This window comes from Lithobates pipiens, unplaced genomic scaffold, assembly GCF_037356315.1.
Source record: "Lithobates pipiens isolate NorthernLeopardFrog02 unplaced genomic scaffold, aLitPip1_a1.2 Scaffold_13, whole genome shotgun sequence".
Classification (NCBI taxonomy): domain Eukaryota; kingdom Metazoa; phylum Chordata; class Amphibia; order Anura; family Ranidae; genus Lithobates; species Lithobates pipiens.
The window spans coordinates 230,540,421-230,564,119 of record NW_027507718.1 but is presented as its reverse complement, the minus strand read 5'-3'; the positions used below and the strand labels follow the sequence as shown (position 1 = coordinate 230,564,119).

The following is a 23,699-nucleotide window of genomic DNA, read 5'->3' as shown; positions in this document are numbered from 1 at the left end:
ACCACACACAGTCCGAATATCCGACAAAACAGTCCGATAGGACACATTCCGTCTGAATCTCCGACCGTGTGTACAAGGGCATAGAGAATCAACAAATAACCTCATTAACATTCAAGATTAAAATCCAATCTTGAAAAAGGTGAAAAACCGCTAGGGGTCTGAAATCATACCATAGTATAGTGTAGCGGGTTTAAAACCAACATGGCCATATCAGAGAATATTTTTCAGTTGAACCCTAGCCATATATGTTAATTCTTCTATTAAACAAAGATCATCAACTTTGGCACAGCCTCCGGGACAGAGTAGGTACAGATCATTGTCCCCAAAAAATTGAGATCAAGGATTTGGCAGCATTTAATAAATGTGGAGTCACTGCCCTCCTATATTGGCAAATTGGTTCTATCGTGCAATGAAACAAAATCGACCAAGGTTCAAACCTAATTTATTGCATTTTATTATTCACATACCTAAATAACATAAAAGTGCCAGCATGAAAACATCTACCATATTATATTATGTTTGTTTTTTTCATGAATTTACTACAAGAAAATCTGAATGATGTCCATTATCATTCCAGTTTTGATGTATGTTTTTATTTTATAATAATATTTCATTGACTGAAAAATTTCTAGGATGAAGACAGCTCTGGCAAGAGACTACGTTCAAAGTCTATGCCTTCAACATTAGACAAGATTTCAACCCCAATAATCTCCCGCAGCCTGGAATCATCCTGTCCAGTGATTGAAGGTATGTCAGGCAATTATCATTACACCTCCCTACTTCCTAAGTTAGTATATTGTAGATTTGAAATATGTACTGTTAAAGATAATGATACTAAATTGGATAGTGTGAATTACACCCTCTAGAGTATGACTGTTGGCCATATGCTCCATAGAGTCCCTTTTCTTCCTGGTTGCTTCACATGACCTGGTCTGCAGCCATGCCTCTGGCTGGCCTGGATTGGTGTGCATCTCTTAGGGAAACGGTTGTACTGGCTGACACTTTGGGGGGAGATTTCCTAGAACTGGAGAATGCAACATCTGGTGCAGCTCTGCATGGTAGCCAATCAGCTGATAACTTCAGATTGTTCCATTAAGCTTTGACAATAAAACCTTGAAGCTGATTGACTACCATGCAGAGCTGCACCAGATTTTGCACTGTCCAGTTTTAGTAAATCTCCCTCTTTGTGACAGGCGTTTTTTTCTCTACCATGTGTGAGTTGCCATTTGATTCAATAAAGGTGTTTTATATGCTAATCTAAGGCTGGCACCCTCTGGTGATCTTCTATATTTATGCAGATATTTTCTTCAATTTGTAAAAGAAGCTGCTACAGAGTTAACCCTTTATGGATTATTATGGCTTTTTATGAACTTCTGTTACATCCTTTTTTATAGTCAGCCATTTATATTTAGCATCTAAGTTACTTATTGCATTATTTTCTAATTTTTGCATTATCTGACAATCATGAACTACTCACCCATTGCAACCGTGCAACTGGTAGATTGTGGCCTTCTTCCTCACTCTATTGAATGCTGCTGCATCTGAGGTATAAGTACATTCCAGGAAGCGGTGGGTTTTTATGGGGGTGATCGGAATTTTATGCTGGGGGTACTTTTAGCTTAGGCAAGATGTTTGTGCTGAAGGAGTATTTTTGCTTGTAAAGGTAGATGTGTGTTACACACAACTGACCTCTAAACTCTGTATTACATACTACTGACCCCTGCACTCTGTGTTACACGCAACTGACCTCTACACTCAGAGTTACTTACTCCCAACCCCTGCACCCTGTGTTACTTGCTCTGAACTCTGTTTTACATACTATTGCCCCCCACATTCTGCGTTACATACTACTGACCCCTACCTTCTGTTTTTAAATACTATTGCCCCCCACGTTCTGCGTTACATACTACTGACCCCTACCTTCTGTTTTTAAATACTATTGCCCCCCACGTTCTGCGTTACATACTACTGACCCCTACCTTCGGTTTTTAAATGCTACTGACCTCTGAAAACTTACATCTGCATGCTATGTTACATAATACTGAACTCTGAACTCTACATTTCTTATTCTTGTTCCTGCACTCTGTTACTTACTCTTGACATCTGCACTGTCCTGACGGAGATGTATAATGCTGTGACAGACCAAACCTAGCTGGCATCTCAAGCCATTTAGCCAGGCCAGAACTCAAACCAGCCAGACACCTGGGCCATGTCAGAATTCAGGCCAGCCAGCTAGCCAGGCTCAGCTGGGCCATGTCAGAATTCAGGCCAGCCAGCTAGCCAGGCTCAGCTGGGCCATGTCAGAATTCAGGCCAGCCAGCTAGCCAGGCTCAGCTGGGCCATGTCAGAATTCAGCCCAGCCTGCCAGTCCAGATTCAAGCATAGCCAGGCCTAAAACTAGTAGAGCAATTCAACCTGCAGTGCCAGTTGTTCAGCCTTCATGGCAATGGCAAACATAAAAAAAAAAAACAAAAAAAAACACATTATTTTCATTGTGAACAGGAACACTGAAATAAATGGGAAGCATGTGCATTTGTTGTGCAAAGCGTCCACCGCTTTCGCCAAGAAAAAAAAAAAAAGAGGCCATACACTTCAGAACATTTTAAAACATTGAAAAGACTGTTTAATAGACCTGTATAGAAAAACATAGTCACATCTGTGTCATCTTATCGAGTGTCTCAGCTAACAGCAAAGAGGAAAAAAACATCTGAGGATGGTGAGATGATTAAAGAAGCCTTTTTAGAAGCTGCTGATTCACTCTTTAATAACTTAAATAAAAGAACAGAAATATTTTTAATCGATTTCCTTCAGCTGCTCGGTTACGTTAGAAGAGTTGACGTCATGGCAGCTGATACAGATTTGGATGACTTCAGCTAGTTTCTCTGCAACTTGATGAATTGGTTGATGTGACAGACAATTCACACTTAGCTATTCTTGTTAGAATGGTTTTCAGTGACTAAAGGAAGTAAAGGAAAAAGTTATCAGAATCTTTCATTTGAAAGGACATAGCAGGGATGAAGCTACAGTATCTATTCAAAAGCGAAAACATAACTATGAATATATTCAAAAATAAAAGCCTGTAAAACAATACTACGGATGGGGCTCCTGTTTCCACAGGCAGGACAGATGGATTTTTAGTTCTCTGCCAAAGTTTTTGAGTTATAAAGCTGAGAAGATTTTGAACAGAAATGATATAAAGAAAACATTGATTAAGACAGGTAAAATTCAAAGAAGGTTGTTTAGGGAGTTGATTGGAGATCTTGAAATGGAGCATGGTTACCTTCCCTCCCATACTATGTTGTGTTGGCTTAGCAAGGAAAAGGTTCTCTATCGCTTCAAGCAATTTCTGGTAGTCATGGTACCATTTCAAAATGACAGTAATAAAGAAGCATTTGTAGTGATGCTGGACAATTCTATCTGGCTTCAAGACAGAGGAGTAACTAGAACCTTCAGGGCCCGGTGCAAGAAACCATGAAGGGCCCCTTGACCCCTGGCTTTTACCGCCGAGCCAAGTGGTGGACCCATTCCGGTCGTAAGTGCAACCTTTGTGACCCTGGTTGATCCGTTACTGGTGTCAATCGTTTCTTTTTTTTTTTTTTTTTTTACAATATTATTTTTTATTACTTAAAAAAAAAAAATTTAATTGGGGGTAGGGCTTCAAATAGATATTAGGGCTATAAACAGATCTCTTTGAGAAAGAAAAAGGAGATTAAGGACACAGCCCTCAATCCATCTCTGCAGCCTCAGCTGCACAGAATGAATGAACAGGAATAGCTCTGTGCAGAGCTTCCCATTCATTCGCAGACTGAAGCATAGTAAACACAGTACGGGGGGACCAGAGAACAGAACCAGGGGGACTTGAGAAGAGCACAAAAAAACAGAAAACAGTACAAGGACCGGAGAAGAGCAGAAAGGGGGGGGGGTGGGTCTGGGAGAGAGCACAGAAGTTGCTGAGGAAGGGGAACAGGAGAGAGCAGAGAAGCCTGCAGGCAGCAGAAGGAAGCTGGTTAAGGGATACGGCATATAGAGGAACCAATGCCCTCCATGTTCCCCCTGCAGTTGCTGAATGCCTGCAGGAGGGAGAGGAGGAGAATAAGGCATTCAGTGGCTGAGGGAGGAACATGGAGGGCATTGGTTCCTCTATATGGGGAATCTCCTGACCAGCTTCCTTCTGCTGCCTGCGGGCTTCTCTGCTCTCTCCTGCTCCCCCTGTGATCTTCCTCAGCAACTTCTGTGCTCTTTCCCAGACCCCCCCTTCTTTTCTTCTCCGTTCCTTGCACTGTTTTCTGTTTTTTGTGTGGCCATCTTTGTTTAACAGATTTTGATCTTTTGGAGACACCGGTATGGAGACAAGGCAGTGTGAAAACATAATTGATTACCTATGGTAATGAATGTTCAACAAGCAGCCTGTCGTTAAGCATGTGCCTGAGATAGGTGGGATAGCCTCTTGCAAGAGGGAGTTGTTGTTAGCACTCTCTCCATGAGTGGTCCATCTCCCATAGCAATGGTTGAAGACTCGTGGCGCAGAGGTCCCCAGCCGGTACCGAGACACGGAACAGTCATGTGAAGAAAAGAGCACGTATAGAGTCAGTACTATGTGCACGGTAGGACACCATACCATTACTGGGAGTAACTGGACAGGTGGATGTGGAAAAGGCACAGCGTGTCTTTCCTAATTACAGAGAAGCTGTACATAGTCACAGGGACCAAAGAATTAACTGGAGAACCGTTACAGTGCAATTGATGAAAATGGCACAAAAGTAAGGTACCCCATGTGTAGTCAAGTGATCCTGCCACAGGTTCCTAGCATAGCCCAGGAGAACGCACCCCAGGGTAGACCTCCCATATCACCCTTGCTTGGTACCCAACAAGGGGGGAAACATGAAAGATGACCACCCTGTCACCCTTACCTGTCCACATGCTAACCTAAAAAAGAGATGGCACCAGGATGCACTATGTGAAGAGGGCAAGATGGTGGAGGTAGTGTGATGCTTTGGCCAATACTCTGCTGGGAAACCTTGGATTCATTCATTCATATTGATGTCACTTGACATGTACCACTTACCTAAACATTGTTGCTGACCGATTACACCAATTCATAGAAATGGTATTCCCTCATGGCAGTGGCCTCTTTCAGCAGAATTAAAAAATGCCCTTCCACAATAAAACAATGATTTAAGAATTGTTTTAGGAACACAACAATGAGTTTGAAGTGTTGGTTTGTTCTCCAAATTCTCCAGATCTCAATCCAATTGAGCATCTGTCGCATGATGAAAACAAGTCTGCTCCATGGTTGCCCCACCTAGCAAGGACTAGAGAAAGCATCTGCTACTGATGGCTTGGTGCCAGATACCAGAGCCAGATATTAGTGGCATCTATGCCTCGATTGATCAGGGCTGTTTTGGCAACAAACTGGGATCTACTTATTATTAGATGGGTGGTCATAAAGCTATTGCTGTTCGATGTATAAGCAGAGCTTGCACTCAACTGCAAGGTCCACCTCAATAGTAAACTGATCTACAGCATAATAATTACCTGGTTCTAATCGTATTAATTGCCTTAACTATCAAAATCTACCATCATAGTGTTCCAGTTTTCTATCTGTGTCTATGATTCTTTCATTCCATCACCTTGCACTTAAAATGTTGTAAGTATGCTGTTGTATATGTTTTCTTCTCTTCCTGTGTTATATAAAGTGGATCAATCTTGACATGTTGTGATGTTAAGCAGTGCCACCAGGCTATTACAAACATAAGTGGCACAAAAATAAATCCTGAGCTTACTAAAACCAGCAGCTGTATATAATACAAATCTTAGTGATTATTAATCACAGTTTCAGTCCACTGTCTCACATCACTAAAGAAGTGTGGTAACCCAATGTATAAGCCACTAACAAGAGTTAATATTTAGAGGTCATTAGTAACAAGCAACTGTGGATGCCCCTATATTTTAGCATTCATACTTTTCTAGTGCCTCAACAAGGCAACACTGCTGGATACGGTTCCCCTGGACACCCCTCAATTCCTCCCTTGCACCCAGGTTTAGCCTCTCCCATGGTATATTATGGCTAGCATCACATACTGCTTATCTTATGGGCTGCGCAGATTGAGCTTTGATTTCAATTTCTTTGCCTTTTCCCTATTCCAGCATTTATCCCTCCATTTTCTTGTTGCCATCCTTTTTACCTTTGGGAAATGATGATTGTTTATTTTGCTTGCGTCTATTTATAATATATTAATTGCATTTATTTTACAATAACTTGTAACTTTTGCACCTCTTGGTTGAATTTGAGGAGAATTTATTCCATACACTCCTGTGTGCTTATTACTGTATCCAGTCTGCTACCTGGCCTGATACACTTACTATAAGTCTGTCCATACCTGAGTGCCAACAGCAAGAGATAATAACCCTTTTTTTATTGTATGGGGGGGGGGGGGCATGCTTAGGAGTCCTACACTCAGAAGAGATTCTCCACCTCATGAGACTTCAACTGGCTCCTATTATAATTCATCCTCCTTTACCCATAAACATAATTTTAATACACCCTCTACTGTTCTACTTGGCATTGCTACTCTAATGAAGATCCTTGCAGTTATCCTGCTGATCCCATAAGATATAGTTTTATGTTGGCCATATCTGGCTCCAAATTATTATTATTAATCATAAAAACATTAAAAATTCACACAATTTTATATTAATCACAGATAAACATAATACAGATCGGATGGACAGATTGTTGGGTGGGGCTGGGGAGGACCCAGCTGCCATAGTACACATTAGTACCAATGACAAAGATAGAGGAAGATGGAGCATCCTAAAAAATGATTTCAGGGACTAATGCCGCGTACACACGGGCGGACTGTATGGCGTACTTAGTCCATCGAAACACATTTCAGCGGACAGCCCGCTCGTGTGTGGGCTTCAGCGGACTTTTTCAGCGTGCAGTCCAGCGTACTAAGTATTTCGGATTTTTCGAAATTCTGTCCGTCATACTTTGGTTTCAGCGGACAATCCGCTCGTCAGTATGCTAGTTCGACGGACTAAGAATGGCGCATGCCCAGAAAGGATTTACACAGCGGAAGGGTGCTTTGCTGTGTATTGGACTTCCTATTTCTAGTCCCGTCGTATGTGCTGTACACGTCATCGCGCAAGCTTTCGACGGACTGTTTGTGCATCCGTGTGTGGTCAAGTCCGTTCAGTGGAAAGTATGACGGACTGTCCGTCGGATTGTATGACAGACTAAGTACGCCATACAGTCCGCTCGTGTGTACGCGGCATTAGGAGCTACATTGAAGAAAAGGACATCCAGGGTGATATTCTTAGAAATACCGCCTATACCCCAAACCAGTCCAGGGAGGCAACAGGAGATTAGGGAACTTAACAAGTGGCTGAGGAAATAATGCAGGAAGGAGGATTTTGGGTTATTGGAGGACTGGGCTGACTTTTCAGTTGATTACAGGATCTATAGTAGGTATGTACTGCACCTAAATGGGGAGGGTGAAGCCCTGCTGACGGAAAAGGATGACTAAAAGATTAGTGAAGCATTTAAACTAGGTGATGGGGAGGAGGGATCAGAGGAAGCTTTTCCAGCTAGTGAACAAATGTCAGAAAGTGTTATGCCCCACACATCATCGGACATTGATCGGACATTCTGGCAACAAAATCCATGGATTTTTTCCAACGGATGTTGGCTCAAACTTGTCTTGCATACACATGGTCACACAAAGTTGGTCGGAAATTGCGAACGTCAAGAACGTGGTGATGTGCAACACGTATGATGAGCTGAGAAAAATGAAGTTCAATAGCCAGTGTGGCTCTTCGGGTTGATTCCGAGCATGCGTGGAACTTTGTGCGTCGGAATTGTGTACACACGATCTGAGTTTTTGACAACAGATTTTGTTGTTGGATAATTTGAGATTCAGATCTCAAATTCTGTGTGTCGGAAATTCCGATGGAGCCTACACACAGTTGGAATTTTCGATAAAAAACTCCCATCGAACATTTTCCGTCTATAGATCCGACCGTGTGTACGGGGCATTAATTTTGTCAATTTAGTTGGAGTGCCTAAAACCAACATGTGTGGGCTGGCAGAATCCTACTGCAGCCTTGGAACAAGCACGGATAAAACGTTATGCGGCCATGAAAAATGAAAAGGCATGTTCACTAATGTGCTAGGAGTCTCTTGAACAAAATAGAGGAACTGGATCTACTGATGTATGAGGAAGATTTCAACTTTTTGGAAGTATCAGAGACCTAGGTTGACAGTACACATGACTGGCTTGTGACTGTCCAGGGATATTCCCTGTATTGAAGAGACAGGGTAGGTATAAGAGAAGGAAGGGTGTGCGTGTACATCAAGAGTGAATTGACAGTGAACACGAGGGATGACATTACTAAATGGGGCAATGGAATTGGTGGAATCCTTGTGGCTGGAAGTTCAAAGGGAAGAAACAAATGGGAAATTAATAGTGGGGGTATGCTACAGGCTCCCTACCCTATGGGATGAAGAGGAGACCAAATCACCAGGATCAGATGGCTTGCACCCGAGAGCCCTCAAAAAAACTTTGCCAGGTCATTGCTAGACCATTATTCAGAATCTTTAAGGAAAGCTTACTGACTGGAATGGTACCAGCAGATTGGCGTAAAGCTAACGTACCAATATTCAAGAATGGGCAGAGATATATACCTGTCAACTACAGGCCAGTCTCAAATCAATAGTAAACTATTGGAGATGATAAAGAGGGACCATATCAAGGAATTTGCAGAGAAGAATAGTATTATTAGTAGTAACCAGCATGGATTTATGAAAGATCGTTCTTGCCAGACAAACCTATTGACATTCTATGAGGAAGTGAGCTGTAATCTGGATATAGGAAGGCCAGTAGGTACTACTATCTATCTATACTTTGCCAAAGCATTTGACAAAGTCCTTCAAAAATGCTTAATCCACAAACTGTGGTCTGTTGGCATTGATGATAGTATATGTACCTGGATAGAAAACTGGTTACAGGAGCGGGTCCAGAGGGTGGTGATAAATAGCCCCCAGGGTTCTGTCCTGGGACCAATCCCGTTGAACTTTTTCATAAACAATACAGAGGTTGGTATAAAGTAGCTTAACCTTGGTGTCTGCTGGTAATACAAAGCTAAGCAGGACAATAACTTCACAACAGGAGATAAAAACTCTACGGGAAGACCTTGATAAAATAGATGGGTTGGCAAACACATGGTAAATGAGGTTCAATGCAGGGAAATGTAAATTAATGCACTTGGAGGCTGAAAATATGACTGAAAGTTACACACAAGGGGGGCAACTTCTGGGGGAATCGAGGATGGAAAAGGATCTGAGATTTACTCAAGAGATAAAACTATAATCCTACCACTTTAGAAAACTCTGGTTCAGCCACACCTTCAGTATGCCACCCAGTTCTGGTCTCATGTTCTCATAAGGGATATGCTGTAACCAGAGAGGGTCCATAACAAAACTAATAGGAAGTCTGGAGGATCTCAGTTATGAGGAACGTTTACAATCATTAAACTTAAATTGGTAAAATAATAAAAAAGGTGCAGCGCTTAGATTATATATGACAATATCTATATAATCTTTTACCAGTGTAAATAATATAATCAACTTTAATAGTGAAAAAAAACTCTGCATAAATTAACACTATTAATGATTCTATGTTTTAAACAACACTATATCCAAATAAAAAATAAAAATAAATTGATATACGTATATCCACCAAAGTGAACGTGCTAAGAGTCCATAAGTGAAACAATATGGTGACAAAGTGCAATATCTTGAGAAGTTATAGTGACTTCAGTGAATGCTTTGCAGAAATCCACCACCACTTGAGAGGAGGCTTACCAGATGTTATGGACCCAGTTAGGTATATACCTAGTGAGTCACACGAGTTTATTGATGTAAATCCACACAAAAAAACAGCTGGCCAAACTTGTAACTTCTCATGGGTACCAGAGTAGACAGAGAGATGACCCAAAAATAGATGAAATGGCTATCCACCTTTTGGGATGACTGAGGACAGAGATTCTTCCACGTATATTATAGGCCAAAAAGGAAATACAGCCTCATAGTGAAATACTGTTTAAAATTTTTATTAAGATTAAAAGCATAAATGGGTACTCACATATTACAGGCAAATACAAGCACGGAATTAAAATCTGGCAACGCAGTGGCATCAACGAGCCCTTCCCGACACGTTTCTCCTAAACAGGCATCATCTGTACTTTGTCACCATATTGTTTCACTTATGGACTCTTAACACGTTCACTTTGGTGGATATAGGTATATCAATTTTGAATTTTTTTTATTTGGATATAGTGTTGTCTAAAACAGAATCATTAGTAGTGTTAATTTACGCAGAGTATTTTTCACTATTAAAGTTGATTATATTATTTACACTGGTAAAAGATTATATAGATATTGTCATATATATAATATAAGCGCTGCACCTTTTTTATTATTTCACCATTTTGTTTGTTGCAGTAAGTCTGCGGTGCTGGCAGCTATTATTTCTTTGTTGTTTGTGGATAGCGTGTTTTTTTTTCACTTTATTAAACTTAAGTTCCCTGAAAAGAGACACTAAAGAGGAGATATGATAGTGATTTACAAATATCTTAATAGTGATTCTAGCATGGGGAGGGAACACTTCAGTCTTAGGTTACTCAAGAAGACACTTGGCTACTCAATGAAGTTGGCTAATAGTACTTGGCTACTCAATGAAGTTGGACCTTAACCACTTGAACACCAGGCTATTTCTGGTACTTTTTGTTTACATATGGAAATCTGTTTTGCTTGCTAGAAAATTACTTAGAACAGCCGAACGTTATATATATTTTTTTTTAAAGCAGAGGCCTTAGAGAATATATTGGTTGGTTTTGCGACTTTTTATGTCACACGGTTTTTGCACAGCGGTTTTTCAAATGCAATTTTTGGGAAAAAATACAAGTTTTTTTTAATTTTATTGCAGAAAAACACAATATATAACACAATTTGTTTGTACAATATAAAATATGATGTCATGCCAAGTAAATTGATAGCAAACATGTCACGCTTTAAAATCGTGCATGCCTGCACAACAGTGACAAGCAACGTAAATGTTACTATCCATAGATGACGATTTTAAAGCCTTTACAGGGTACCACTTTAGTTTTACAGAGGAGTTCTAGTGTTAGAAATATTGCCCATGATCCTGGGAAAATTGAAAGAAAAATGTAATAGCTATACGCCTACTAATAGTGCATTATCCTTGAAGAACTATAAGAATAAAAATATCTGGGTCAAGAAAGTCCTGAAATAGTTTAACATAGTCATGAGATTAATATGGGAACAAGAATAATGTGTGCAGGTCAGGAGATCCAAACATACAACTGTTAATGTTTATATCCAATACACATGAAACACAATACATTTGCTTGACATATAACTGCTAAATATGGATTTTTTTTTCTTTCTAGTGACTCAACCGCCTGCAATGGAAACCATTGAGAAGGATCATGTGGAACCAACACATGTGTAAGATAATACAAGACAATATCTTAAAATTCTTTAAAATTCTCAGTGTCCAACAGGGTCCAGCATTATTAAATTCGATTATTATACACTACAGAGCTTTGAAATTATTCCGTACAAAAAGTATATGTCAATACTATACAGAGACGCATTGGGGGTTATTTACGAAAGGCAAATCCACTTTGCACTACAAGTGCACTTGGAAGTGCAGTTGCTCTAAATCTGAGGGGAAGATCTGAAATGAGTGGAAGCTCTGCTGATTTTATCATCCAATCATGTGCAAGCTAAAATGCTGTTTTTTATTTTCCTTGCATATCCCCCTCAGATCTACAGTGACTGCACTTCCAAGTGCACTTGTAGTGAAAAGTGGATTTGTCTTTCCTAAATAACCCCCATTATCCAGTAGCAGTGTTTTACTCTACAGTGACTAGGGTTGCCAAATATACATCTTTAAACTTCCTAGAGCTATTGATTTAAATGCATTATGGCACTATCAGTAATTAAAGCAGCAACTACGCTGCATCACAAACCAAAAACACTATTTAATTCATTTTTAGAATTTAAAGCAAACTCCCATATCCATTTGTGTCTCTATTTTGCTGAGAAATCTCATAAGGTGAGAACTAATTGTGGTCCAGGAAATGCATAATTATAGTATATCCAAAGCAAACATTTTTTTTTTTTTGGATAGAATAGGGAAGGGATTAAACCCCCTATCAGTTTCTCCCCCAGCTTTGCCTCATTATGTGGATTTCCTTTCATTCAGTGTCCTGCAGACTCAATAGGAATTGAGAGGATATGTTTCCAAGAAAAATCTAGTCTTCAAATGGAACTTCATCCAAAAGGGGATGTTCTGCTCCTCTTCCTCCTCCCCCTCCTCCTTTACATTTGCTACTTTATTTTAATTTTTTTGGGGTGAGCAGGTACTTGGTTTTGACAGGTACCCACTCCCCCACTTCCGGTTGGATCACCGCGGCATTGTTTTCAACTGAACTATGATTGTAGGGTTGTGCGTTTCAGGTATGAAATTGTCAGTAGGTTTTCTTTCTTTTAAAGGGATATATGTGTGTGTAAGCATTTCTCTATTGTTAAAAAAGCAAGAGAGTTCAAGTAATAATGTGTTAGGACCAGCTATCACAGCGCATGGTGCACTGTAATGCACTTGTATTGCAATGAACCACAATGCACAGATACGAACCATCTGTGCACTGTGGTGGGCTATGAGTAAAAAATGTTGCATGTATGCTTCTATTGAATTGCGGTGCTTTAGCAGTACATTCAAAGTGGGTGAGCTACTTCATGCAATCCACATTATATGCACAAATACCACACATTTAACATGCATGCATTACCACAGTGCACTGGTTTGCAAAACCTTAAAAATTTCACCAGTGATGCAACATATTTAAGACCTGTTGGGCATTTGTAAAATATTTGTAAAATGTACAAGCATGTTGAAGAAACAAAACCTTTTTAAATTCACATTAGTGCAGTTCTGTGTGTCGCGTTTGTACAGGAGCAACATTCTATTCATTTGAATGGGTTGCTGACCTGCTGTGCCTGTGTTTTCCTGCGAGGAAAATGTTCCTGCTCCTTTTTAAAACGGCAGCTACATGGAAATGACATGGTGCCAAAACAGGATACCGCACTGCACGTTTCAGTGTGTGAGAATGCCATTAAGAGTTAATGGTACCTCGTGTATATTATTTATAGTACTGTTTTTTGTGTGCAGGTCCGCACAATTTACAGGATTTCCCACACCCGCACTAATGTAAACCTAGCCTAAACTAAAAAAAAAAAAAATGTATGTTAATAGAAATTCTACGGGGTATATATAAAGCAGCAAATATGGCATTTAGCAAAAATTCACTGCAGATATTTTAAATGACAGAGCCAGATTCCCCACCAGTGAATGTTTAGTTAAAATCATATTCACTGTTTAAAAATACGTTTCAATCTGTATACAGGCGGACACATTAAAAACGATGCAAGATTTTTTATTTTAGATTCAGGTTAAGACTGTTTGCTAATATATACACAGAACAAAACTAAAAATTACAATTATTTTGTGAACAAAATTGTACAGGATCTGGGAACAGGAGGGATCAAGGGTTGAAAAAAAAGCTGGGCGGCTGCACTCCGTTATAACATCTTTATTGAAGACGGTAAAATCCATATGGTTATCAGAGGCACAGGGACAAAGATCTGACGCGTTTCACACCACTATGGGGTGCTTAGTCAAAGTTATGACTAAGCACCCCATAGTGGTTTGAAGTGCGTCAGAATCTTTGTCTCTGTGCCTCTGACGTCTTTGTAACCATATGGCTTTTACCATCTTCAATAAAGATGTTATAACAGAGTACAGCCGCCCAGCTATTTCTTTTATCCTTCATCAGAGCCACCACCTATTCTTCATCAGCAAGATGGGTATTACTATGGGTTTATTGCCTAGAGTGTTGTTCACTTGTCTCTTGTGAGGAGGGATCAAGGGTTTTGGTAGAATTTGATATCTGTTGACTCAATGTGCAAAGAGCATTGTTTGATACTTAAAGTGGTTGTAAAGTCGCATGTATTAATTATTTTGATTCTCTCTGTTTTAGGTCTCTGTTCAGTACAGTGTGTGTATTTTCCTCAAATTATAATGCTAAATACCTTCTTTGCAGAGCCCTTCTGTGCTTTCTGTGACCTCTTTCTGCTTCCCTTTCCGAATAAGTGAGAACAGTGGGAGGGGCTAAGATTTCTCTCTGGTGAATGCAAGTTAGCAGAGGGTGGTCACGCCCTGCAAACAAGGTATTTATCATTATAATTTTATGAAAACACACATAGAATGGGGCAAATGGAAAAAGTTATACCGCGCTAGGAAAAAAACGTGAGAACAAATAAACTATGTGTAAAACAGGCAGCAGCAATAGATGTGATATAACACCCAACAGATATACAGAAATAGAAAACTGCGCCAACCCTATACTTAAATAAATAACAAAAAATAGTGTCAAAATATGTAAGTAATTATCATTAAATGATTATAACGATAAAAAAACACCTTAAGTGCATAAAAAACACAACAACACATAAAGAAAAAATATCACAAACAAAAGTCCAATCATAAAAAGTTCATATGTGAGTCCAGATAAGCGTTTGTGACACCACAGTGATTCAACACGATCCAAAAGCGCATAAAGTGCCCGTCACCGTATATTGAATGCGCTTACCAGAAAATAAACAAATTAGGGCGTTTGTATATATTCGATGGGTCCCATCAAAAGATATCCTCCTTTTTAGTGGGTCAGCTCTCCATCTCCTAATAGTACCTTCCAGATATTAATATACTCCGTGGTCCCAATAGGGAGCTGTTGATCCTGGCAGCTATTACTGGAGGAATTTGGATAACATCAACCAGTGGCCTTCCTTTATTAAAATAACACCTGTAAAACCGTTTTACAGGTGTTATTTTAATAAAGGAAGGCCACTGGTTGATGTTATCCAAATTCCTCCAGTAATAGCTGCCAGGATCAACAGCTCCCTATTGGGACCACGGAGTATATTAATATCTGGAAGGTACTATTAGGAGATGGAGAGCTGACCCACTAAAAAGGAGGATATCTTTTGATGGGACCCATCGAATATATACAAACGCCCTAATTTGTTTATTTTCTGGTAAGCGCATTCAATATACGGTGACGGGCACTTTATGCGCTTTTGGATCGTGTTGAATCACTGTGGTGTCACAAACGCTTATCTGGACTCACATATGAACTTTTTATGATTGGACTTTTGTTTGTGATATTTTTTCTTTATGTGTTGTTGTGTTTTTTATGCACTTAAGGTGTTTTTTTATCGTTATAATCATTTAATGATAATTACTTACATATTTTGACACTATTTTTTGTTATTTATTTAAGTATAGGGTTGGCGCAGTTTTCTATTTCTGTACACATAGAATGGGGACCTGAAACATAGAGGATCAAAGTCATTAATACATGTTATTTACTTTACAAGCACTGGAACAGCTGCAGGGAATAGAATTACACAGGCAGGAGAGGGAAGGGTCGGGGGAGATGAATTCTCACAAAGACTATGGAAGAGACAGGGAGACAGGGAGAGAGGGAGATGCAGAGATGCTGAGGAGATAGCTGGATGACAGAGGCACGTAAACTGATCAAGCTAAGACCATCTCAGAGCTGGGCTCAGCCCTTCCTTCTCTGAACTGGCCGCTCAGCTGTCGGCTAATTGCCAGCTCCCATCTCTCTCCACAGTTACTCAGATGTTGTTGATATCCTGCTTGTCAGTTTTGCCTACTTAAGCCGTCCAGTCCAGAGAAGCTCTGCCTTTGCCTTGGTCAACATCACAAGAAATATCTCCTGCATTCCTGGTTAAAGACTGGCTTTGCTGACATCCCTTCTGGCTCCGGTTCCTGCTTGCTGTTCCACTAATTTGATCCCTGGCTTCTGGCTTGGCTATCCATTCCGGTTACGGAACTTTAGCTATGTTTTGACTACGTTTCTTCTTTTTACTTTTATTATTAAACAAGTGTGATTTAACTGTACTTCTGTCTTGGGCTGATTTCATGGTTTCTGACAGTAGACGAAGGCCATGAATTAAGAAGATGCAGTCAATCCACTTGTTGGTAATATTTTTTTCCAGATTGGATGAACTGGATCACTGCATGGATCAGTTCGCCATGGTGTTACAAATGCTCCTGAGTCGCATGGCTCATCTGGAATCTCCCACTGTGGCCGCCCCGATACACCCTATGTTGCAGGCTGACACTGCTGCTGCTCCAGTCTCTGTGCAGGCACCCGCCTTGAGTATTACCTCTATAAGAGGTATGTCTGGTTCTGCTCCGCTTCCCCAGCAATTTGGGTCGATCCAGTCCAATGCAGAGGGTTTGTCAACCAGGTTGAGATATACTTTGAGATGCTGTCCCAGGCGTTTCTCACGAACAGAAGCAAAGTAGGTTTTGTGATATCTTTGCTTTCTGAGAGAGCCTTGGCCTGGGCAAACCCTCTATGGGAGACGCAAAAACTTGTTGTCTTGAGTTACTCTGAGTTTGTGGCTTAATTTAAAAGGGTATTTGATGTTCCTGCATGCTCTGCTTCTGCTGCCAAGTGCTTCATGTCCATCGAACAGAGTACGAGAACTGTTGCCGACTACACCATTGAATTCTATACTCTGGCAGCAGAGGTTGTGTGAAACAATAAGGCCCTTGTGGCTTTTTCTCATGGTCTCTCGGATACCATCAAGGATGAGATGGCAGCCCGAGATATACCTACTGAGCTGGAGAAGTTGATCACGTTTGCCATCCTCATTGACTCCAGACTCTCTTTTAAGGAGCACTTGTGGAAGCCTCCTGTATGTTTGTCTCTGAGCTTTGCAGTCCCACCCATGCCTCCCTCACCTGTCATGCCTCCTGGTAACGAGTCAGGCAGTGAAGGTGAACCCATGCACTTGGGTTTCACGTGTCTCTATGCGGATGGGAGAACCTTTAGGAGGAGTGAGAGATTGTGCCTTTATTGTGGCCAGGCATGTCACTTTTTGAAGTCTTGTCCTACCCGTCCAGGGAATGCCTGAACCTTGAGGTCCTGTCACGGACAGATCTTAGGTGGCGTAGTTTCATCCCCAGTTATCCAGAAGGATAAGCCCCTGGTTTTGGTCACCCTTTCTTGGGCTGAGTCGTCCGTCGAGATACAGACTCTAATCGACTCTAGGGCTGCAGGCCTGTTTATTGATTCTGACTTTGTTTCGAAGCACTGGAATACGCTGCAGCTGTGTGACACTCCACTTGCCATTGAGGCTCTTGACGGAAGACCTCTACAGCCTGCCCATGTGACTCATGAGACAGTTCCATTGTCCATGACCGTAGGGGCTCTTCACCATGAGATAATCCAATTCCAAGTTATTTCCTCACCTAAGTTTCCGCTGGTTATTGGTTATCCTTGGTTACAGAGGTACGACCCCTCTTTTGATTGGCCCAATGCTGAGGTTCTTTCCTGGTCACCACAATGCAGTGAGACATGCTTCCAGAGGGTAGCCAAGGTCCTGTGCTCCTCTTCACTCTCCCTGTCGGAGGAGTACTGCGATTTTAGCGATGTCTTTGACAAAGGTCAAGCTGGTACTTTGCCTCCACACCAGCTGTATGATTGCGCAATTGACCTTCAACCTGGTGCCATACCCCCCGTGGCCAGGTTTCCCCTTTGTTGGTCTTGGAGGATAAGGCCATGGAGTACGCTTTCTTTCTCGAGGTTTCATCTGCAAATCCTCGTCTCCTGCTGGTGCTGGTTTCTTCTTTGTGAAGAAGAAAAGTGGTGAACTGAGACCTTTTATTGATTATAGGGGTCTCAATCGTTTCACAATTAACCACTTGCCGCCCGCCCTATTACAAATAGACGGCGGCAAAGTGGTTTCATAATCCTGACCGGACGTCATATGACGTGATCAGGATTATGAGCCGCTGCGCGCCCCCGGGGGCGCGCATCGCGGCGATCGTTGTTGCGGGGTGTCAGTCTGACACCCGGCAACTACGATCTCGGTAAAGAGTCTCCGACGGAGACTCTTTACCACGTGATCAGCTGTGTCCAATCACGGCTGATCACAGTGTAAATGGGAAGAGCCGGTGATCGGCTTTTCCTCACTCGCGTCTGTCAGACGCGAGTAGAGGAGAGCCGATCGGCTGCTCCTCTGACAGGGGGGGTCTGTGCTGATCTATTATCAGCACAGCCCCCCCGAGGATGCCCACACTGGACCACCAGGGACGCCACCAGACCACCAGGGATGCCCAGCAGAGGTAATCCTCCCTAGACCACCAGGGATGCCAGTCAGGCACAATGGATGCCAATCAGTGCCCATAATGGATGGCAATCAGTGCCCACAATGGGCATCACTGATTGGCATGCATTATTGTTTGGCACTGATTGGCATCCATTAGTACAGTATAACACCTGTGTTGCTAATGAGTGCCCACCTGTGCTGCTAATGAGTGCCCACCTGTGCCGCTAATGAGTGCCCACCTGTGCCGCCTATCAGTGCCCACCTGTGCCGCCTATCAGTGCCCACCCATGCCCATCTGTGCCGCCTACCAATGCCCATCTGTGCCGCCTACCCATGCCCCTCTGTGCCGCCTACCCATGCCCATCTGTGCCGCCCATCCATGCCAATCCGTGCCAGCTATCAGTGCCAATTTGTGCCACCTATCAGTGTCCATCTGTGTCGCCCATCCGTGTCGCCCATCCGTGTCGCCTATCAGTGTCGCCTATCAGTGCCGCCTATCAGTGCCGCCTATCAGTGTCCATCAATGCCACCTCATCAGTGCCACTTCATTGGTGCCCTTCAGTGCCGCCTTATCAGTGCCCATCAGTGTAGCCCCATCAGTGCCCATCCGTGAAGGAGAAAACGTACTTATTTACAAAGTTTTGAAACTGAAACAAAAAAAATACATTTTTTTTTTCAAAATTTTCGGTATTTTTTTATTTGTAGCACAAAAAATAAAAACCGCAGAGGTGATCAAATACCACCAAAAGAAAGCTCTATTTGTGGGAAAAAAATGATAAAAATTTCATTTGGGTACAGTGTAGCATGACCGCGCAATTGTCATTCAAAATGCGACAGCGCTGAAAGCTCAAAATTGGTCTGGGCAGGAAGGTGTTTAAGTGCCCTGTATTGAAGTGGTTAAGTTTGCCTATCCAATTCCATTGATTAAGGAGTTATTTGACTGCCTCAAGGGAACAATGGTTTCACAAAACTTAATTTGAGAGGGGCGTACATTCTTGTGAGGATTAAGGAGGGCGACGAGTGTAAAATTGTGTTTAATACCAGAACAGGCCAATATGAGTATCTCGTAATGCCCTTTAGCCTTTGTAAACCCCGGCAGTTTTTCAGGAATTTATTAACGATGTCCTCCGAGATTTGTTGCAGCTATGTCTGGTGGTATATCTCGATGATATCCTCATATTTTCCAAGTCCCTGGAGAGCCAACACACAGATATCTGTCGTGTGCTTCAGAAACAAAGAGAAAACCATCTCTATGGTAAACTGGAGAAGTGCGAGTTCCATCATGAACATGTTAAATTTCTGGGCATGTAATTTCCCCTGCTGGTTTTTCGATGAACCCAGAGAAACTTTCAGCAGTCCTACAGTGGCCCCCGACCCATGGGTTTACATCCTCTGCAGCGTTTCCCCAGACTGATATGACCAGAAAGGACAGTAACCTACAGAGTTGGTCTCTGGAGTCCATTAAGGCCTTTGAGAGTCTCAAGGGTGCCTTTGTTTCTGCTCCTGTGTTGGCATATCTTGTTCCTACGTTACTGTTTATCCTTGAGGTTGATGCTTCTGAGACTGGTGTTGGCACCCTTCTGTCTCAACGTCCTACATCTGAGAGCGCTATGCATCCTTGTGGCTACTTTTCCAAGAAATTTTCACCTGCGTAGTGCAATTACAATTGGTGACAGAGAGCTGTTGGTGATCATTTTATCCCTGAAAGAATGGAGGCATCTCCTCAAAGGTACCACTGTGCCGGTTCTCATTCTTACTGACCATAAGAATCTCATATTCTTGCCTGAGGCTAAACGTCTCTCTCCCAGAAGATGGGCTCTTTTCTTATCAAGTTTCAATTACATGGTCTCATTCTTACCTGGTACTATGTAAGGGCTGATGCCTTGTCACGACAATTTACCTCCACTTCCAAGTTGGAGTGGGTTTCCGGTTCCTGTGATTCCTTCTGATCATATTCTGGCTACGGTTCGCACCAGTCTCACTTCTCCTTTGAGTGACACAATTCTTGCTGCTCAGGTCCATGCTCCTCCTGAGAAACCTTGTGACCGCTGCTTTCTCCCAGAGAGTCTCCGTACTGCTGTGCTCTAGACTTACCATTCTCCCAAGGCAGCTGGCCACCCTGAGAAGAATCAACTCATTTGGGCCATTTCTCAACAATTCTGGTGGCCTAGTCTATGTGCTGATGTAACTGCCTTCGTAGCTGCCTGTCCTGTGTGTGCTCAGAGTAAGACTCCATGGCAACTTCCAGTGGGCCTCCTACAAGCCATACTCAATGAAGAGAGGACCTGGACCCATTTATCTATGTATTTCATTGTGGAGTTACCCAACTCCCAGGGCAACACAGTTATCCTTGTGGTGGTTGACCGGTTCTCAAAGTGTCATTGTATTCCACTTAAGAAGTTGTCCACTTCTAAGGAACTGGCTTCCATTTTTGCTCAGAAGATCTTTCGCTTACATGGGCTACCCAAGGTGATTGTCTCAGACAGGGGTAGTCAGTTTGTGTCCTGGTTCTGGCAAGCCTTTTGTGCACAGTTGGGAATTCAGCTTGCTTTTTTCTCTGCGTATCACCTGCAGTCTAATGGGGCCGCAGCCAATCAGTCCTTGGAGCAATTCCTACGTTGCTATATTTCTGACCATCATAAGAACAGGTCAGACCTATTACAATGGGCAGAGTTTCCTCACAACATTGCCTTGAATTCTGCTTCCCGATTGTCCCTGTTTATGGCGCATTATGGTTTCCCCACTTTCCATGTTGCCTGACTCGTTTGTTCCGCAGAGTATTCCAGCGTTAGAAGAGCATCACCATGGTCTTCATTCCACTTGGGCACAAGTCCAGGAGGCTTTGCGTCATGCTAATGATAGGTACAGACTCCATGCTGACCGCAGACACCTGCCTGTGCCTTCCTACCAGGTTGGGGACAGGGTCTGACTGTTATCTCGCAATCTCCAACTTCGTGTTTCCTCACTGAAGTTCACACACCAGTTTATTGGGCCTTTCCATATTCTTCGCAGGATTAACCCAGTGGCTTACGCATTAGACCTTCCTTCTAATATGCGTATTTCAAATGTATTTCATATCTCTTTATTAAGTCTGCAACCGCTTTACCACCTCGTGCCACATCTTCACCCTGTACAGGTTGAGAACCATAAGGAGTATGAAGTACATTCCATTGTTGACTCCTGTAGGTTCCATGGGTGCATACAGTACCTGGTGCATTGTAAAGGGTACGGTCCAGAAGAACGATCTTGAGTCTCATCCTGGGATGTACATGCTCCTGTCCTCCTCCGTGATTTTCATAGACATTTTCCCCTCAAGCCTGGTGGTCTTCCGAGGGGGGAGGGGTCGTTGAGGAGGGGGCACTGTCAGGGCTTCCTTCTCTGAGCTGGCAGCTCAGCTGTCGGCTAATTGCCAGGTCCCATCTCAGTTACTCAGTTGTTGATATCCTGCTCATCAGTCCTGCCTACTTAAGCCGTCCAGTCCAGAGGAGCTCTGCCTTCACCTTGGTCAACATCACAAGAAACATCTCTTGCATTCCTGTTTAAAGACTAGCTTTCCTGACATCCCTTCTGGCTCTGGATCCCGCTTGCTGTTCCACTGCTTTGATCCCCGACTTCTGGCTTGGCTGACTTTACATTACGGTTACTGAACTTTGGAAAAGCTTTGACTATGTTTGTTCTTTTTACTTTTATTATTAAACAAGTGTGATTTAACTGCACTTCTGTTTCGGTCTGATTTCATGGTTTCTGACAGACCACCACAGAGATCAGCAGACATGATAAACGTGGTCAGTTTACAGAGTGGAAGACAGGAACAGACAGGATCAACCAGTTTTGTACAATATAGAAAGGGACAACTGACATGACAAAAGCACTGGGCTATATCTTGTGCCCTAAAGGGCAGGAGCATGTTTTTTAATTGGGTTACATCCATTTTAAGTTTAGGGAATTTTGAGAGGCAACAGTGATAACGGCATTGTGTTGCTAAGCAACTAGTGGTACATAAAAATATGAATCGATAGTAATAGATAGTACTGGCAGGGATATTATGGTGGTGAGGGGCTGATTGTCCATAATGTTGGTCATACACTCAACAGGATGAACAAGAAAATCTATCAATTTTCACATCATCACTAAATAGCCCCAATAGAGGATTCCTCTCTGCCAGCTATTGTATACCGATAGCCATCATCCTGGGGCTCTCAGAACACCTGAACAAAAAGACTGCATCTGGTAGGATGCAGCCACTATTTGGCTAGCAATTTTCTGCCCTTCTCCTTAGATTTTTAGGAGTGAACAGGAGGGCGCCAACAGGGCCATCCATTGCTTCAGTTTCGTCTGATTCTCTTCATGTGTGGCCAGCTGAAGTACATTACTGCAAGCAATGACAGCACTGTGCTGCTGAGCAGTGAATCATACAAATGTATACTAATTAATCAAAGGTAACAGTGACAGGGACAATATGGCACTTAGGTGCAGATGGTACACATGTAAAGGAAATTATGACATTAGCAGTGACAATGTGCTGTTGAGAAGTCAATGGAAATACAGTTGCAAAAAAGTATGTGAACCCTTTTGGAATGATATGGATTTCTGCACAAATTGGTCATAAAATGTGATCTGATCTTCATCTAAGTCACAACAATAGACAATAACAGTCTGCTTAAACTAATAACACACAAAGAATTAAATGTTACCATGTTTTTATTGAACACACCATATAAACATTCACAGTGCAGGTGGAAAAAGTATGTGAACCCTTGGATTTAATAACTGGTTGAACCTCCGTTGGCAGCAATAACTTCAACCAAACATTTCCTGTAGTTGCAGATCAGATGTGCACAACGGTCAGGAGTAATTCTTGACCATTCCTCTTTACAGAACCCTTTCAATTCAGCAATATTCTTGGGATGTCTGGTGTGAATTGCTTTCTTGAGATCATGCCAAAGCATCTCAATCGGGCTGAGGTCAGGACTCTGACTGGGCCACTCCAGAAGGCGTATTTTCTTTCTGTTTAAGCCATTCTGTTGTTGATTTACTTCTATGCTTTGGGTTGTTGTCCTGTTGCAACACCCATCTTCTGTTGAGCTTCAGCTGGTGGACAGATGGCCTTAAGTTCTCCTGCAAAATATCTTGGGAATGAATTTTTCCTTCGATGATAGCAATCCGTCCAGGCCCTGCCGCAGCAAAGCAACCCCAAACCATGATGCCCCCACCACCATACTTCACAGTTGGGATGAGGTTTTGATGTTGGTGTGCTGTGCCTCTTTTTCTCCACACATAGTGTTTCTTCCAAACAACTCAACTTTGGTTTCATCTGTCCACAGAATATTTTGCCAGTACTGCTGTGGAACATCCAGGTGATCTTGTGCAAACTGTAAACGTGCAGCAATGTTTTTTTTGG

At 42.2% G+C, this 23,699-nt stretch overlaps 1 protein-coding gene across 3 annotated transcripts in view; it reads left to right on the top strand.

The window, feature by feature from the left end:
* ARHGEF18 (Rho/Rac guanine nucleotide exchange factor 18) overlaps positions 1-23,699 on the top strand; it is a 569,373-nt gene that overhangs the window by 328,825 nt on the left and 216,849 nt on the right. For all 3 annotated transcript variants that reach the window (XM_077476320.1, XM_077476319.1, XM_077476321.1), the window contains 2 exons: positions 633-747; positions 11,476-11,533. In XM_077476320.1, the coding sequence (XP_077332446.1) occupies positions 633-747; positions 11,476-11,533 (173 nt within the window). The remainder of the gene's footprint in view (positions 1-632; positions 748-11,475; positions 11,534-23,699) is intronic.